Source organism: Mytilus californianus, unplaced genomic scaffold (genome assembly GCF_021869535.1).
Source record: "Mytilus californianus isolate M0D057914Y unplaced genomic scaffold, xbMytCali1.0.p SCAF_1, whole genome shotgun sequence".
Lineage (NCBI taxonomy): Eukaryota > Metazoa > Mollusca > Bivalvia > Mytilida > Mytilidae > Mytilus > Mytilus californianus.
In genome coordinates, this window is record NW_026262581.1 from 106,901,225 (window position 1) to 106,921,267 (window position 20,043).

The window sequence follows — 20,043 nt, forward strand, 5'->3', positions numbered from 1 at the left end:
CTTTTTCCATGATATCAGTGCTCAGAAAAAAAACTGCCGTGCCAGTACATAATCGCAATGTAACACTAGTTACACACAGAAAAAAAGACCAACTAGAATTATAATTGAAGCACATATTTTTAATGTAACAGTAAAAGTTTTGACAAAATAGTAGTTGATAGCTTTTATTTTAAAAGGATCGAAATAAAAAATAATATAAAATAAAATATTAGCCATGTCACCAAAATACATCCATTGTTGGTATTATCTATTTCTGGTATTTTTTGTGTAATAAATAAAGGCCGTACTCGTTTATTTAACCATTCCAAAGCCACTGTGTCGTTTTCTTCTTTCAGATATGGTGACACCTTCTCCAAAACCTCTCTATGATAATTGTTTATCCATTTGATCTACAGTACATGAAATTTAGATAAGTAATAGAATAAAATGCACAAGGAAAAAAGATCATTGCCTTAATATAACAATCTGAGACGTAAGTTTAACAGAACAGTGTCAATGGGGTCACCTATATTCACAAATTGCAATCATTTCGTGCAGTTTTATCGGAGTGAAACAGACTTTTCCGAATATCCACAAAACATCTTTGAATAACGAACAAACTCTTGCATGTTTGTAAATAATTTGAGTGGCACTAGAATCCTGCTAGTGGCGATAGACTGTGACGTCCAATTTTTAAAGTACGCGTCCAGTCAACGGTCTGTGATCAAGCTCGTTTTCAAGTTCTCCCAATATGTCCTTTTTTATTATAACATGTATTTGTAATTAGATCAACAATGGCTCGCCACTGATTCTATAAGGATTACAGTCAGCATATTGAATAAAAAGAACACAATAAATTTGGTGAGTCCGAAGAGCTTTTCTGGATTTACCATAACCAAGAACCTCAAACCAAAAAGATTTAAAGCCAAGGATGTATAAATTCCTGAATACACAACGAGCTATATGATCAAATGGAGCCTAAAAGAAAAAGAAACTATATCTAACTGAAGGTCAACTTTGCCAGAGGGAGTTGGAACCTTAGTTTCTTAACTATTTTCTAAATTCATCAACGGAGAATTTCAGAAAAGTATGTCATTAATCATGTCAGTTCCATAGCAATGACTACCGACATGGTGATACCCTAGGGGAGTGAGTAACTGTCCACCAGATGCGATATACGACGCAATGCTAGTAAATGAAAATAACAATACATTTGGTGCTTCCAAAGCATTTTTCTTGATTTATCTTATATCATAAAAAAGTTACAGTTGCCCGCACAAGAGTGTATGTGTCACAATTGACTGACGACATAGTATAAATACTTGTTCGAATGGCCCTTGCCAAATTTATCGGGTCTAGTTAGAATATCATTCATTGTATTCCGGATTTTGATTTCTAATTTTATAATTTTTGTAATAAAATCTTTAATCAGAGGTTGTTTTCATAACATCATTTTTATTTAATCGCATCCAATACAGATTAACCTATAGTCCAGTCGATTTGTGCAGATTTTTTGCAAAATTGCTCAGATTGTGGTAAAAGCATGAAATCTAGCATAGTAGTACTATATGTCATGGAAAACATTTTCAGCTATGGACCCAGTCTGAAAGTCGAAATTGGCGGGAGAGGCAGCCATTTTTAAAATGGCGGACGTTTGATTTCTAAAAATTCCTAAAATAATTCATGAAACTTTTATCAGGGAAGATACTGACATAAAACCTGATAAAAACAGTGATAGTGCTTATACCAATTGTCTTGTTGAATATAATTTATGGAATTGTTACCCATATGGAATGGCGGCCATCTTGAAAAATCTTGAAATTTTAAAGACAAAATAGGTATAGCTCCAAAGTCATAATTTCGGTGAAAATAAATATGCAATATATGTACATTGTTGGAAAATATTTGTATGAGCTTTAAAAATAGGACGAAAAGCGAGGCCCGCCGAGTTTATCTCCTGTTTCGTAGCAAGCACAAATGAATTTTATATTGTATGACAATGTACATATATTGTTCTTATCCTGAAATTTACACCCAACACTTGAAACTTTAGTTGTTGAAATCTGAATAATTGTCGCAAAAGGCAATATCAATATAACCGTTTACTCAACTTAGAAGTGGGATAACAGGATACTTTATTTTTACAAGCACAAATAAAGCAAACATTTATTAGTGTACCTGTTATTTGTACAATAGTTGACTGATTGTGGGATAAATCATTTTGTTTATATAGTTTATTTGAAACAACTTTCAAAAAATCTTGATTGCAGACATAATGAGTATCATATCATACAAATAATGTCATATGGAAATCATCTGCAGAAATGTTCTCAATTGCCGTCAAAAATATCACACAATACATGAGTTCTACATGTTTTGTCAAACCACACAATAGCTGTTTCTGTCTATCATATTCTATCACATTGTCACCAACATCTACAACTTAATATTGCTTTTACACATATGCATCGGTAACCGTGTTCACTTTGACGTTTACATTTTATTAGTTACGCGCTTGTTGCAGAATGGTTCCCATATAGTCCAGTCGTTTGATAACACATGGTAAATCAATCACATATGACAAGGACTATTATCTGAGGACTTCAAATATTGATATTTTGGGGCCATATTAAATGACAGCCCTTTTGAAACCTGAATTTCCAATATATCATTATTCACTATTTTCATAATTCACTGTTTGCATTTATACTTTTTTTGCTAATTTACATTGGATATTCACCAAGTGGTCAGATAAGGCATGAACATGTTTACTTACATGTTTGACTAAGTATTTTTTACAACAGAATTTACGTATCAATGATATAAGTTATGACTGAACTTTGTCGATAAGGATCAAAATTGTAGATTTCAAAAACACCAGAGCTAGATATTGAAATCATTAGAGCTGAATAACTTATAGCTTATGGACAAATAGACTGGATATAATGTGTGTAACGGCAAGAGAAGACGTGAGAGGATTTGCAAAGCCAAGCAGATACAAAAAGAACAGTCATAGACATTGGAGCTGGTAATCAGTCCTTTGATGCAAGCATAAAAATATTTTGCACATTGAATTGGTAGTCCAGTCGCTCAATTTGAAACAGTTGAATGAAGGCTATGGAACTGTAGAAACACTCCAGAATCACAAGGCAAAATGTCACAAATCCCGTCGAAACAAGTCACAGTAAAGTGGTTCTGGATCAACAAGAACTATGACTGCAGTGTATTGTTTCTTTGATGATGTATCTGACGATCTCCACGATGCATCGTCATTTATAATCAGAAATAGTGCATCGTGTGCACTTGAACTACAAGACAATGTTCTCTTAGCCAAATTAAGTGCTGAAGATGTAATATTACAGGAGGCCAAGTATCATGCCTAATAATGTTTGATAAAACTTGACAACATGGCAAATAGGTAGAATAAAAGACACAGTAAGAAAGCCAGGAGTTCTTTTCCATGGAATTGTGCTTTCAGATATAATAAATTACATCAATGACACACGGTCTGGGCTTGCCGATCACTCTAAATTGGACAGTACACGCTTTGAACATCTTGGAGTTGTCATGGAAGGAAGAACTGGTACAACGTATCTAAACAATTGGAATGTAGCTGCCATAGAAGATCTGCAAGCTTACAAACGAGGTAGATTAGTTCTCTTGATTTTCAACGAAGGTGTTCGTGAAGCTCTGAAACAAGCCACATCTTTAAAGCGTGAAAATGAAGGTATCATCATAGCCAAAGCAGGCAAAATAGTTTGAAGAGATATGCTTGATACTAAGAATAGCTTTACAGGGACATTCAATAACAGCTGCCAACATGAATCAGTTCAACAGACATTGATTGCTTAGTATGAATGATACTAGGATGGCCAAACATCGAAACACAGTCCAGTAATATAGTTGAGTCCCAGACAGCACTTACCATTTCTCAGCTATTATAGTTCAATTGTGCAACTCGTCGTCGAAAGGATACAACTGCAATTTATCACTCCTCAGATAGAGAGCCACGTGTCTCTGTGTTTGATGTTGAATGGCTTCATTAAATTCCCCTGTAAATCTTTTTATAGTAGCAAGCTAGTCTCTTCAAATTATTCTATTTACTTTGGCTAAGATAAGGCCTTCATCGTCACGACTAGGAGACATGGCCTGTTTCGGAACTTCTCCAACACATTCGTTAAAAATCAGAAGAACGACGCTACTTTTCTTGTGTGCTTGCATATCTTCTATAGCAGTTAGTATCCAATTTTTTAGAAGCGTTGTATCAATCATTCCTACAATGACAATTCCGATTTGCTCAAGGCATACATTGTACAATTTATCGATGTCAGCAAGCTCAAATATCAGAACAATATCTGTTCCAGACTGTGAGCTGTCAATGTATTCTATCAATTTGGCAAGCGCCATTCCATATTGGGATAGGAGATCCCCGACTTTCTTTCTGTGCCTTTGAATTATTGTCTTATTGCCTTGTTGTGCAATTTTAACAAACATTTAGCATAATATCTGGTCCTGTGATATTAAATCTCCAGCACTGAGTCTGGCTAAGAGAACAATGGGTTGTAGTTCAAGTGGACAGTCACATACTTTTTTTGTCGAAAATGTTTGTCGATCATAATTGTCGATGCTTCATGATGATCGTCAAATACCTCACCACAAAAAATGAATAAAAAGAAAAAAAAACACTCCCTACAGTCATTGTTCTTGTTGATTCATCGCAACTGTGTCTGTTTTTTTGGGTTTCTTTTGACAGGATTAGTACCTTTTGCCTTGTGATTCTGGAGTGTTTTTGGCCTTCATTCAACTGTTCCAAGTTGAATGATGAGAGAAACTATTAATTCAATATGCAGCATCTTTGTATGCTTACAACAAAGGACTGATTACCAAGTCAAATGTCTATGTCTACTCTGTTTGTATCTGCTTGGCATTGTAAATCCTCACGTGTCCTCGCTTTGCGTCTCGAAATTCTTTCCGGGCCATTTATTCATTGAGTTTTTCAGCTCAGTGATTTCAATCCCAACATTGTTTTCCTTTTCGAAATAGAGTGGTCATAAATTATATTGTATATACTTTATTTTCTGAGGAAAAAAAATACATAGGCAAGCCTGCGAGTAAAAGAAATTATTTATTGTGTCAACATATGCATGCCTTATTTGACCACTTGTGAATATCCTATATAAATAGCAGCAGTCATATAATTTGCAAAAGTAGTTGTAAATGCATAAAACATGAGTATAAATGCAACTAGCAAACTAATAAGAATAGAAAATAATGTTGAAAATTTATGTTTTCAAAATGGCCACCAATACTTCAATATATATGAAGTCCTCAGATGATTTTCTTTGTCATTAGTGTCAAAATATATCAAAGGTTATCAAAATTAGTAACATCATTTATTTTTCATATATTTTTTTTAATAATTATTATTAATTTTTATGACGCCATTTTAAAATGGCCGCCCAGAGCAGCCATATTGTTTTTCTGAATTGGGTCCATAGCTAACTAAAACTCTGCAAAGTTTGACGCTTTTACCACAATCTGAACAATTGTTTCACAATCGACTGGACTACTAAGACACAAAAAAAACTTTACTAACCTGTTCTTTACTTAGTAAGCTGCGCTTGATCAAATGAGGTTCATATGGAACGAAAGTTATTGTGTCAAATTCCAGAAAGTTGCACTTAGAGAAGTTATTCTAAAATATACATTTTTTTTACATGTTAACTCAAAAAAGGAATTAAAAAAGGTTATCTATATAACAAACTCCGAAAACAATTTTCTTGTATGTATCGTTTTTATATGATGCCTTTAATTTGTTTTGAAAAAAAATGAATATACATGTATTGGGGTTACATGGTTTATGATTTCTTCCGAATAAAAAATGCCATCCTCTCTTTCTCGAGATACAGTTGATCTGAGTTCCGGTTAGTATGGTTACACATTTTGCCAATAAATAACTTGTTCTGTGTACTTGTTTCTTTGGGAATCCCATAGCTCTTCCAGTATCAAATCTTTTAGTACTGCATCTTGTACAATTGTGCAATGTTAATTGTATAGTGAACTATGTAGCCATTTGATCCATTCATTTTCTTGAATATTTTATGAATAGAAGCAAAGGAGACTCTTTCATGTCGACTCAATATTTTTCTTCATAAAATCTCTTTTAGCCTACTACTGACATGTTTAAACTTTCAATATTTTGATTAAAAAAATTGAAAACGTATGAAGCCATGTATAGGTGTCAGTCATTATCAATATGTTCCAGTTGGTATGTTATGTGTTTCTGCGGTTATGCCAGTGATCGTTTTTTACAATGTTTTTTTCTATTTCTTCATTACAGACTGTCCCCTCAATTTCAACACCAAATGCAGGCAAATCATAAATTAAAGTTTAATAAACTTACATTTCTGTTCATTTTCTTCACAACTACTACATTTTCTATTCTCATACCAAATTTTCCCACTTCATAATATCCAGGTTCTGTAAAATATTGTTTACCTTTTTAAATAAGGTATAATAGAGATACAACAGTAGCAGAATTAAAAGTCAGATGTAATTTAATCATTTATATCTGTCCATCCTGAATGATCTGATAGTGACCACCATGAAATGGACTGAAAATAGTACAAGAGCAATATTAAAGATTTCCGTCTCTGTTAACTATAATAGTAACTACCTGTGTTTTATCTTTCGGTGAGAGGGTAAGTGTTTTCTTTTTTTTTTTTTTTTGTATATCTTCATAATCTCCGGAAGGGTAAGCAGATCCTGCTCCACATGTGGCACCCGTTGTTTTGCTCATGTAAGTACAAACCCGGTGATAAGTCTAATTCGGTAGGTCACATTCGGGGAAAAGGGACGGGATTGTAGTTACGACAATTGGAACAAATCCGTCTTCATCTGCGAAACAGATATTCCATAAAGGTCAAACAACTCGTGATGGCATCCGTAAAATTTACGAAGGGATGAATTCAACTTCACCACTTGAAACTCTTGGTTTAATAGCTTCCTTGTGAGCAGCAAACTTCTATCAAGGAAACCACGATAGGAAATACAAGCCCTGTTATATCGTAGCAACTTGGAGATATATACTCCGTATGCAGGCGCTTCTGAAATGTTGCTACACAGAAATGGAAAGTTCACATTGGAAGCTGAAATCATCTCTTTTGTCGTAAAGTTTTGTTTTCAACCGACCCTCATTGTCAACATATGAGGCAGACTGAAGTTGCTGTGTAGTCGCGTCAAATGCTTAAATTTTTGTATATTCTCAGCTTTAACATTTGTCTATATTGTTGGATTTCATTTTTATGTAAGTTTATCAGTAATAAACTTTGAATCATATAAAAGAAACACTGGACATGCTAACCATTCGACGAATGGAATATCTTATATCGGATGATCATTGTTTCTTTAGTTTTCAATCGGTACTTTTTATCATATTCTTTTCTATAGTCTCCTATTTATACTCGTACCATTAGAGAAGCACATATCCTCCTCAACTGGATAATCAGCCGGATCCGGTATATGAAGAAGCTGAGTCTGATCTGAAATTATATTATATATAAATTTGAAATTTGATTTTGGTTGTGTACTTCAAGAACATCTAACTAGTTAAATTTTTAAGTCATTTAAGTTTAAAGACAAACATTCATTTGTCCGTTTATAGCCATAAAAAGACAATACGGTTAAGATACTGTGTGTTGTAAAACTGTTGAAATTTCTTTGAAGTCGAGAAGAAAGTAATTAAAAAATTAGCCTTAAAACGTTGACCAATGCGTGAAAGAAGGCTTGGCTTGTCTTCCATAATAGAAAGTGTTTCCAAATTGGATATTTATTAATCAAATTGTTGATATGATATTAAATCATGCATCCTTTCCTGCAATAATGAAAGTGATTAAAATGATTTACCTTTTTTTTTTGTTCCTATAACGTTATCTGTGAATTGATTCAATTCTAGTTTAATATAATTAACTATCAGAAATGGCACATGTCTTCTAAGTATTTTGTCCTCTAAAATGTCTAGAATACCTACCATATCCAAAGTAATTGGTTTCCAACGGTATGTCACTTGTGTAACTAGCTTTAGAACTAGAAATACGAGCTGGGCCTTCCACAACTACGCCATAATGAGCAATTCCATGGCCTGTTTCATGGGGATAGTCAACTCCGATTTCCCAAAGTGGTTGTCTAATGGCCGAGTCTATTTCTTTTCCTACAAAATGCATTACATAAAGAGTAAAAGTTTTGTATATGTTTATATTTTATGTAATCAGTAATAGGTCGACTTTGAAAGATACATTTATAATTTCAGTATGGAATAACATATACATTTGGAATTTATGTATGACATGAGAATTTATGTATGACATGAGAGAATTAAAACACAAATAACACATATGTTTAAAGTTGAGCAAAAACTCTCAAAGAATAGATGTTTTCGAATATACATGTATTTATAATTATGATGGGTACGTTATGATATAAGCAAGTTGGTGACAGCATTTCAACTAAAAAACATTAGAACATACATTGAAAGTTTGACGGGATCGCACCCATTTATTAATATGTTATTTGTATCACTATTTCTCCTAACGGATGTATATGACAACTGAATTGTTTAAGAAAATTACATCGGAACTGATCTTTAATATTGTATCAATACTGATTTAAAATCTACATACAAAATTGTGCACGCAGTTTTGTTGCTGTATGGTAAACGTTTATGCCAAAGCGTAAATACAAAAAAAAATGATTTCGTTGGTTTTTCAGTTTGTTTCTTCCGTTTGAATAATATAGGTTAATGAAAATATCTCTTTATAATTTGTTTTCAAAGCGCTTTTTTTTTTATTTACCTTCACCAAAAGCACCAATCATTCATTTATTGTGGGGCCACGGTTTTTTAATGAATAATTTATTTTAGAATGGAATTAAATATATATATATATAACGGGATCTGAATGATTTAATTTTATTTCGTCCTAACCGAGTGCATATTTAGTGTTGACATCCCATATTTTTTTGCCGTAGTTAACTTTCTCCTCATTCCGAAGTGGCTGTCCTGTGTAGACTGCGCTTATACGATTACAATGCTGGCACTATATTTTTAACAAGCTTCCGAAACCATAACGGAGTTTTTCTGTACAGTCCAATAAATTTTAGAGACTGTTTACACTTGGAACACAGGGAAAGTTGTTGGGCCAAATTCAACTATTCTTCTTGATTTTCATTTCATGCCAACAAACCATTTCCTGTTCTAGTTCCCACGTCTGCTTGAACGGACCTTTTTTTGCTAAATTATATCCGTAATCTTTTCCAAATAAATTTAATTTTTTCTATTTTGCTAGCGGCGTTTTTTCGGCGACCATTTTAAAACAAATGGGCTTCTTAACGGAATTGCATTAATAGTGGTACAATTCCGTGTATTTTCACACATTATACTGCTTTTCTATAATTTTGGATTTCTACTTTAAAAACAAAAGTCACCATAAATAAGAATTAATTGAAAAAAAATCCACACACACACACACACACAAAAAATCTCAGTCTGTTATGCATAAGCACATATTTAGATAAATCGTAGAAATGCTTACTTATCAATAGAAACAGATCATTTAAAAGGTATATATTTAAATGTAAAAAAATGAGAAAAAGAATGGAAGGAAGACGACGAAGCAGTCAATGTCAAATAACATATTGCATCCATGTACAAGAATTACGGACATTTCAAGGCGAGATAACTCGTGTTACTTTTCTATTCTGGTTCCCATCTTGATCTCATCGTCTGGTGACCAGCAGATAAGAATAGATAACTCCCCTAAACGAACACCCCGCCAATAGATGTCACTTTGACGTTATGCCTATAGGGTAATTTATGATATTAGCAGTTATACGATAATTCCGAACGCAGTTGGATTTAAGAAAGAAACCCCGCGTACACTATACACAGATGAATGATGAAGAAATTGCCGATAGGAAAGAAATAATTAAAAAAAGAAAAGTTGTGCATGCCCTATGATGTAGAAAGAATATTTTCTGTTAACGATGGTTCAAAAGAGATACGTTTACATGTTATTATATTTCCTATATTTATAATATATGTATATCTCTTGATCAAAATTTTTTTAAATTTTTTTTCTTAATCTAGTAAATTTTCTTATTGTATGAAATTTGTAACCCTGTTTATACTACACACGACCTTTTCGGAAGCTTTAAGATAGTCCAAATAATTTATCATCGGTGTTTCTGATTTTAACAAGTTCAATAAAAGCCGCAGGCAAACTGATCTATCCTTGTAAATTTCTTTTTAATTGGGTTAGATGAAAATCCAATATACAAATCCTTTCAACATCAAGCAGGCTTTCAAGCAGGCCGGCTTGAGTATTATCTAGATTATGTTTTATATAAAAAAAAAATAGCATTTAACTCTTCAACGTGATTCTGGAAAAGGATAGACAATTTATGAATATGACGAATACATAATCTTTCAATCAGTTTAATTAAAGTGTGGAGCTGGCATGTCAGTTATTGCTGTAGTAGTCCTTTAGTTAATTTATCATGTATCATTGCCATTTTGCTTAGTGTCTTAAAAGACTTTTGTTATCTATTCTGACATCGGACTCGGACTTCTTTTAAACTGAGTTTTACTGTGCGTATTGCTGTGTTTTGTTTATTCTACATAGGCTAGAGATATAGAGGGAGGGTTGAAATCTCATAAAACATATAAATAAAAGCTACAGAAGGCAATATCGTAAATATGACAAGATGTGCATTTTTTTACTGTCAATTTTAGATTTTATTTGATATGGGTAGGTCACATGTATTCGACATTGACATTGTATAAGCCAGATGTATACTCCATGCTGAATTTTATTTGATCTAGGTAACACGTAAACTCATTAACACCTGTGGATTAAATTGTAATATTTTCCTGTCCTCTAGGAACACAAAACTTACATAATTCACTACCCTTAATTAGACAAAGATATCAGTAAATAAAACCGCAGACTTTCTCCTTAAAGTTTAGTGGTTTGTACATATATTGAAGGTGTGCATGTGGTCAGGGTTTAATATTTGCTCTTTTGGGAGATAGTTGAAGTTATTTTAAAATAACACTTTGCATCTGCGGGGGCATCATTTGTTTCTCCCAGACACAATTAAATCTCAGATAAAGTTCTACATTATCTTTGTTATGATACAGTTACTTCAGAGTGAAGTGCGGAGCATCACTTTGTCTAGTTAATTTTATAATAATTTTTTTGTTGTAATTAATCTTATTTGAAAATATTCGTTCATATTTTCAGCCGTATCTCAATTTTGTTTTACTTTATAAAATTAGTTTATATGTGTTATCCTATATTCTTATGTGTAGAATACTCTTAAACATTTAAACATAAGAATAGAGGGCAACATACATAAATTATTATTGTTAAATCGCATTGATAAGAGTTTGAACACTTAAGACAAGGAAAAAAAGTTGATGTGAAAAGACTATTTTCAAATTATAAATTAACTGCAAAAAATAAAAAAGGGGGTCTCCCAATAATCTCTTTTGCATGGACTACTATATTTTCAATATAATACTTCAATGATAAGATAAAATAGTAACATATGGTATTGAATAGTGATACCGCACCGGAAAGGATTTGCAGTGGCACCATGGGACGCTTAAACAATATACTATGTAAATATTGACACATTCGTGTTTATATGTTAGCTGAGATCGATAATTATGGAGCTTTTCTTAAAAAGGACTTCGATATTTTTCGTCATTTGTAATTATTAAACGACATTTTATGAATATACTAAACAAGGATTTGTATAGGACTATACAAATCCTTGTACTAAACAATAAGATTAATGTATGAAGGAGAACATAAAGATAGCATATCCTAACAATGATTTTGGTGCTATGATATCTTACTGTATACATTCAAAATACTTGCATTTACTTCTCTGATCATTTCTTATAATGATAAGAATAATATTCCCTATACCTTTTCATTATACAAAACTTGTATAAAATTTTGTATGTTTTGAATAACATTAAAAATTGCACGTTGTCATCTTTTCTATTTCAATTTAGTTTTTCAGATTTCGTAGACATTTTTTTCAATAATACAATCATGCAATTGTGTATTCAAATATTTGGTAATAATAATATAATTACTCAAATCAAAATAAGATTAATTAGACAGAGCCTTTAAAAAAAACGAAAAAAAAACCAACACTTTTTGCATATTTTTCTTCAAGATGCCACAAAACCACACTACTTTTAAAATTTTGATGTTTAAAGAACTCTTTGAGATAATAGAAATTAATATATTGTTTAAAACCTAACTAGATATTTAAAATGATGGATGTAATTAGAAAAGAAGTTCACATCATAAAAATGAGAATTCAACTAAATAACAAGACCAATTTGTCTTTGAATACGGTCAATCTTAGTTGAATGAATATACATCGTATTCATAAATAATGAAGTTTCACTTTCAAATGCTTAGGGACAACAGTAAACATTATTTTAAAATGACGATTCTTATACCATTTGATAGGAAAATTATTTGCCAATAGTGTATAATTTGTTAATTTGATTTACAATAAAAAATGAATTTAATATGATTTTTTATAAAATATGTATACCTCGTAATTTAACATATCTCAACCAAAAGAGAACCCGACGTTCAACATGATAGGGACACCAGTAAATATCAAGATAAAGTGGATTTTATTACACCATTTCAAAGCTAAAAAAAGGCTGAGATCTCTATAATTTATTAATTTTATATGAGATTTATAAAATAGACATAGTATTCGTTTATTTAGCTAGTGGTCATAATTCCCCATAGACAATAACGTTAAAAAAATTTCAATGATTACGGTTCTCTGTGTGGTAGCTGATAAAGCCATCCAGCTGAGCTGTCCGCAATTCTTGTGTATGAAATCTCTCGGCACTCTACATCTATGCAAAGTTACAATTAAAAATGTTTACCATGATAGATAAAAGGTTATTTTATTATTTTAATTGTTCGCGATTTAAGTACAGCGTAGGGCCTATATGTATTGTGTCGTTAACCGCCAGAAACACGATGGAACCTGCTGCATTGACGGGTATCTATGAACGATAACTCATAACGTAAAGTCATTTGGTATCGTGTTACCTTAAATTTCTTCAATAAACACCGCCTTGGATTCACATTCAAATTATTCATTGGCGTAAAATCCAAATATTGGATTGTTACCAAGACAAACATAACAATATTTGCACACACAAAAAATTCGAAGTTAACAAACATATGTCGGGCCTTTTATATCCGACTATAGGGTATGGGTTTTTCTCATTCTTGAAGGCCGAACGGTTGCCTATAATTGCTTACATCCACTTTAGTTAAACTTTGGTGGATAGTTGTCTCATTAGCAATCATACCTCATGTCCTTATTTTTATATTCATATTATATAAGTATATCAAATGTTTGTAAATTTTGGAAGAGGTGATACTTTTGCAAATTTTAAAAATTAAAGTACACTATTCTCAATGAGATGGTACCGTGCTCACCTACCGTGCAGGAGGTAGTGGCTTTCATTGGCCAAAGAAAAGCAGCTTCTCCTCCAAATAGGTGAAATAAAATGCTCCGCTAGGCGGAACTGGATACGACCGCAGAGGTCGAACCCTGAACAGTCGGGGCAAGTATGGACACTACATTAAAGTTTGATACAGCTCTGAATTTGGATTGTGATTAAATATTTGACACATCATAGGTTTCTGTCACAGAACTAATGTGGTCAAAGAACTGAAAAATTTGAAATTGGATTTTACCTATTATGGTCCAATATCCAAAATTTAAATACACGGTTAGATTCAGCATATCCAAGTACACCAAGAATTTAATTTATTTATTTGTTAATGGACAATATTATCTAAGTATTCAAAGGGGTTTGCTTCATAAAAAAAAATATATATAACAGTCTGAAAATTAATTTATACAGAATAACAAACAAACCTACCACGAATTTCTTCAAAAAAAATACCAAAAAAAAATTAAAAAAAAAACAATTTCGAAAATATCATTCATCATTGATACAGAGTTTAAATGTTAAAATCAAACAAAGTTTAATTTTCGATACTTTGGACCTTAATGTGGGCCAGTTTTAAAAAAAACGGGCCCTAAATAAAAAATCTAAAACATTATTAGATTGGGCACATCAAATAACACCAACAATTCAATTTTTTATGAAATCAAACAATGTTTAATTTTGGACCCCAATTTGGACCAACTTTGAAAACCGTGCCTAAAATCAAAAGTCTAAAATGCTGTAGGATTGGGCATATCAAAGAACACCAACAATTCAATTTTTGATGAAATCAAACAAAGTTTAATTTTGGACCCTAATTTGGACCAACTTGATTACTGTGTCTAAAATCAAAAATCTATATACACGCTTAGATTCAGCATATCAAAGAACCCCAAAAACTCATTTTTTAAAAATAAAACAAAGCTTAATTTTGGACCATTTGAACCTTAATGTGGACCAATTTGAAGACAGGCCCCAAAATAAAAAATCTAAATGCACGGTTAGATTCAGAATATCAAAGAACACCAATAATTCAATTTTTGATGAAATCAAAGAAAGGTTAATTTTGGACCCTTTGGACCTTAATATGGATCAATTCAAAAACAGGTCATAACATCCAAATTCCAAATACCCGGTTAGATTCAGCATATTTAAGAACCCCAAGAATTCAAAACTTTGAATTGAACTCCATTGAAATTAGTCTAAAAATCAGGAATTTGTACAAAGTATTACAAAAGTATTGTTTTTGGACCTTTTTTCCTAAACCGTTAGGGTCATAACCCCCAAAATCAATCCCAACTTTCATTTTAAAGTATAACACCTTCTGGAACATTTAAATGGCAATCCATAGACTTATACTCAAGTTATAGTCCAGAAACTAGAAAATCCTAGTTTTTTTTGTCCCTTTTCGGCCCCTAATTCCTAAACAGTTTGGGCCATGACCCCAAAATCAATCCCAACTTTCCTGTTGAAGTATGGAACCTAATGGTAAAATTTCATAGAGATCCATACTGTTATACACAAATTATTGTCCTGAAACATGAAAAATGCTTGTTTTTGACCCCTTTTTGGCCCCTAATTACAAAACAGCTACGACAATAACCGTCAAAATAAATCCCAAACTTCCTATTGTGGTATGAAACCTTGTGCTTAATTTAATAGAGACCCATGCACTTATACTCAAGTAATTGTCAGTAAACCATTAAAATAATAGTTTTTGTTTACCCCCTTTTTGTCCCTAATTCCTGAACAGCTACTATATTAACCCCAAAAATAGACCCCAACATTCCTATTGTAATATGAAACTTTGTGCTAAAATTTAATTGAGATCCATACACTTATACTCAAGTAATTGCCTGCAAATCAGAAAATAGTTGTTTTGGCCCCTTTTCGACCCCTAATTATTAAACGGTTTGAGCCATGACCCCCCAAAATTCAATCCCAATTTTCCCTTTAAAGTATGGAACCTTGTGCTAAAATTTCATAGAAATCTATACTCTTATACACAAATTATTGTCCTGAAACATGAAAAATGCTTATTTTTTGCCCCTAATTCCTGCTAAACAGCTACGTTAATTTATTTGGCGGCATTTTGTCCAAGGTTATGGTTGTCTTTCTGATATTGTTTTATATCTAACCCCTTGTTTTATTAATTTTGTATTTACATTGTGTAATAGATCAAATTTATTCGTTCAGTGTATGTTCACTTGTTTTTGTTAATATGTCTTTTAATTGAGTTAAACCATTACAATTGATATTTTATAGTGTGTCTTTCTATGTTGTGACTATTGTGTCAGGTAGTATAAAAACAAAAAAATATCGCCTCGAAGTCAAAATAATGCAACTGAGTAGGGTCATATGGTTAACAACTCATTAATATGTAAAGTTGAAATCAATACTACACACATACATTTTATTCGGAAATATTAGTTTTATGGTCACTATCACGAATTGGTTGACCGATATGATGTGACGGTGTCTCAGCTCACTAGCAACATGTTTTATTGATTTTACTGATATTGTCATATTCTCGATAGTGATATTGACTGAGTGTGGAATTGCATATGGCGGAAGATGCACGCATAACAGGATACGCTTACCTTGTCGATGCACTTGCTCTCGCTTCTTTTGAAACTCTTGCAATTCCCTCAGTATTTCTTTGTTTCTTTGATTTGTCATTTTTTAATCGATTTACAAGATTTGAACATCGGTAAACTATTGTCGCTTTAAATTCATCTTCCTGAATATGCATTTTATATTTGCCGCTAGATCTTAAGCAAACATCAATCAAAATTAACGAAGACTCTTTAAACCTTTATTCAACAAATAACTTATATGTGTTGTATCAATTAAACGAAACATACCGGTTCGACCCACAGGAAACTTGTGCATAGCTAGGTTGAGATGGGCCATCAGTACTCTTGTATAGATTTCCTGTAAAAAACAACCCAAGCGATAGTATGGCAGTCATCGTGATCATCATCATTTACATGAATATTCAACAGAACTATTTTATACATGATCGTTTGTGAGCATACGATAGTTTTAAAATATGCACGCTCTCACGAAGTCAACCCATTCAATCCAAAATGGAGCCTGTAATTTGCAGAATAATCGTTTTTAAAAAGACAAGACTTTGTTCAACCTTGGACACACAAGTATACGCAAACAAATTCGTGCATTTATCAGATTACAAGGTAGACAGGTAAAAGAGCAAGACATTGTCTACAGTTTATAACAATCGAAATTATCGAGTAGACCAAAACATACACAATCACTGTGTATCATCGCCACCGGAAATTGGGTACTAACGAGGCGGAGAGAAATGGAAAAAAAAAGTAAACAAGGTAAGAATTCATTCAATTTAAAGCATTTCTACTGATTTGACGAGGGTACCGCTTAAGAAATGAATTTCTGATATATAATTCTTTAAATTATTAGGCCGATAAGTACAAAATTAAGATAATATTTTGTGTTATACTCCAAATCTTGCCACTTAGTACCTGAAAATTTCGAGGTCGATTGTCCTCTGTCGCCCCATTGGCAAGATATTCAACTGTTTTTCATTTTTTTCCCAGACACGTTTTTAAATAATGATAATGTGACATCGTATTGACTGAAATCTGTTGTCATAAATATGTTTTTAAAGAATATGGACCAAAACATTGTTTGTTTATTGTACGGCGAATTGCAGGACGTTGTACGGCGAATTGCAAAATAACAATTTTTGTCTGTACGGCGTCTTGCAATATATTGCAATTTAAAGATCAAATTAATCACTGTTTAGATAATATCAAGTGACGAAATTTTGGCTGTATCAAAGCTTTACCGGCTTACAAATATACAAAATAAACTACTTATCAAATATTATAAAATATATGCCGTTAATTTCGTTCAGAAGTCGTCGTTGCGTACCTCTATTTGACTTTGTGTTTTTAAAGACAAAAAGGTTGTTTTCAACCATATTCCTAGATACATTCATATATCGTTATAATACTAACGACTGTTGTCTTATTTATTGTCAGGGTGGAATTTTGTAAGTTCAATAAAAAAAAACGACCATTCATCTTTTGTTGGCGCTGTTTTTTTTTAATATAAACAGTGTAGATGTTGTATGATTGCAAATAAGATAACTATCCACCAGGGTCAAATAAAGTGTATGTAAGCAATTATATGCTATCGTTTGGCCTTCAACAACGAAAAATCGTACCTTACAGTCGGCTATAAAAAGCCCCGACATGAAAATTGTGGAAGGATTCAACAAGAAAACTAACGGCCTAACTCATAACAAAACAATTAACGAAAAATAACAAATATGATAGAGATGAACCAACGACAACCACCAAACTACAGGCTCGTGGCTTCGGACAGACACATAAAGAATGTGCTGGGTTAAATAGAAAAAGGAAGATGTGGTATGAGTGCCAATGAGACAACTCTCCATCCAAGTCACAATTTATAAAAGTAAACCATTATAGGTCAAGGTACGGTCTTCAACATTGTTTATTGTTTATTTTTTTAATTTCTGAAATGAATAATTTGTTAAAAGAAAAGTGAAGAAAATACTTTGTTTTCATTGAAAATTAGGAGAAATAAATCATGAATTGCGTTTCGAATTAATTTGCTTGTTTCTTATTGAAAATAAGATTGTATTTATTTTTAGTTTAAGTAAATTCAATCAATCTTTTTATTTACAGGGCAAAAATAATAAAAGACTGTTGCTAAGGCTGTTTGGCCTAAACTTAAATGAGTAGATGGAGGGGTAGTGAAAAGGAGTGTATTCGTCCGAATTTTCATTGTTACAGTAGTACATTTTCATGATTACTATGTATAATATTTCTCAGTAAATTTTAATGTGATATTGTGCCAATTAAAATTATATAATTAATACAAGTAAGACTTGCATTTGCCTTAAAAGATATAGCAGTACGTGATTATTTGTTTTCAAACACACCTTCTCTGTTTTGAAACTTATAAAGGTATGGATCTCGGCCTATCTGTTTGGTTGAATATAAATGTGAATTCATAGAGTTTCAAAATCAACAGTAAGCCCTATTTTTGTGTGTGTGTAAATAATCTAATCTTTAGATAGATGCTAAAATTAAAATAATTTTTCTTAATACGAAGAAAAAAGTGCAACTTAAGCACGTCTGAATGTAAAATGGTGTACCCGTCTTATTCGTTCACGATAAGAATTTACCGATTTCGGTATTTTAACAAAACTGTTTACGAGGGCAAATAAATAAATGAACGCTATCAAATCAACATTTAAATTTACGTGGATTTTTCCAAAAGAATTTATGACTATGCACCATCAGGATTCAAAAATATTTCAACCTGTCCTTATAAGTTGTTATTTCATTATAATTCTTTAAACTTACAAGTCGAAGATGCTAGCTTTTGTGAATTGTATTAATAAGTATATAATATTAAGATGAAAACCAAAAAAAACTTCATACAAGGTCATCTTTATTCTCAAGTAGAAAGTTTATATAAATAGTTTATGCCGTAGCCACAGCCGGATTTGTTTCCCTTGTATCGGATTATTCTTTCATTCTTTCCAAAAATGATTAATCTAAGGTTAATATTTTTTTTAATTTAAACAGTGTTAGCCACCGAGCTTGTTCATTTCTTACTATATAGAGATGAAGTTTTTTTTTAGAAAATTAATGTTCTTTATTCTAATATATTGGCTGTATCTGCCTTTTACAAATAAGACAATAGCATTAATTGAAAAAGGAGACGTGGAATGGTTTTCACTGAGAGGACTTTCAAACAAAGTCCAAATGAAATAGATTTGACCAACTATTGGTTACTATACACAATGAACAAAACCCATACCGTATCAAAATTGCCTAATTTATGACAAAATCATAAACAAATATGTCAGGCAGCAACTTACGACAGCCGCTATATTACATGTTCCTGACCAGGGACAGACACATATATATATTGAGGCGGGCTTAAACATGTTTGTGAGCACTCAAACCTCCCTTAACATGGTGCCGTGGTGTAGCAATACAACATTTTTTTTTGCAGAGAATGATAATTTATTTATATTTCATTTTATCTGAAAGTTGAAAGAGAATTCATCCACTTAATGGTTCTAAATATTCAATGCGGAAAAATTCTCCTGCCATTACCTCCTTTCCTCCACCCACAACCCATCCCCGAAATGTTCATCACTTATATGCGAATGCTGACTAATGTTGTATGGTTAAAACATTTGGTTGAGGCAATGTAAAGTTTGAGAACAAAAACGACAGATTTAGCTTTTTTTCATTTATAAAAGGGAATAACTCAAGAATGGTAACAGTGACGCTACCCAATTTATAACTTGATCTGTGTTTTGTGGTGATAAGCATTTCGTGTAAGTTTTAAAACATTTGGTTAAGGCATACTAAAGTTAGAGAACGGAAACCAATTATTGGGGCTTTCTGGACGGACGGGAGAGACGGGTCGGGCGGACATGGGTAACATTTAACGCTACGTCAGGG

General features: G+C 32.3%; 2 protein-coding genes across 3 annotated transcripts in view; one reads left to right on the forward strand and one right to left on the reverse strand.

Annotated features, from left to right (window-relative positions):
- The window catches only part of LOC127729108 (TBC1 domain family member 25-like), a 447,590-nt gene that overhangs the window by 307,877 nt on the left and 119,670 nt on the right, over window positions 1–20,043 (forward strand). The gene's annotated exons all lie outside the window — the stretch shown is intronic.
- The window catches only part of LOC127729133 (xaa-Pro aminopeptidase ApepP-like), a 57,073-nt gene continuing 37,128 nt past the window's right edge, over window positions 99–20,043 (reverse strand). The window contains exons 17-22 of the mRNA XM_052236791.1: window positions 16,411–16,480; window positions 8,009–8,188; window positions 7,449–7,520; window positions 6,383–6,459; window positions 5,576–5,674; window positions 99–389 (exon numbers count right to left, since the gene is read on the reverse strand). Coding sequence (XP_052092751.1) covers window positions 165–389; window positions 5,576–5,674; window positions 6,383–6,459; window positions 7,449–7,520; window positions 8,009–8,188; window positions 16,411–16,480 — 723 coding nt within the window. The 3' untranslated portion in view covers window positions 99–164. The remainder of the gene's footprint in view (window positions 390–5,575; window positions 5,675–6,382; window positions 6,460–7,448; window positions 7,521–8,008; window positions 8,189–16,410; window positions 16,481–20,043) is intronic.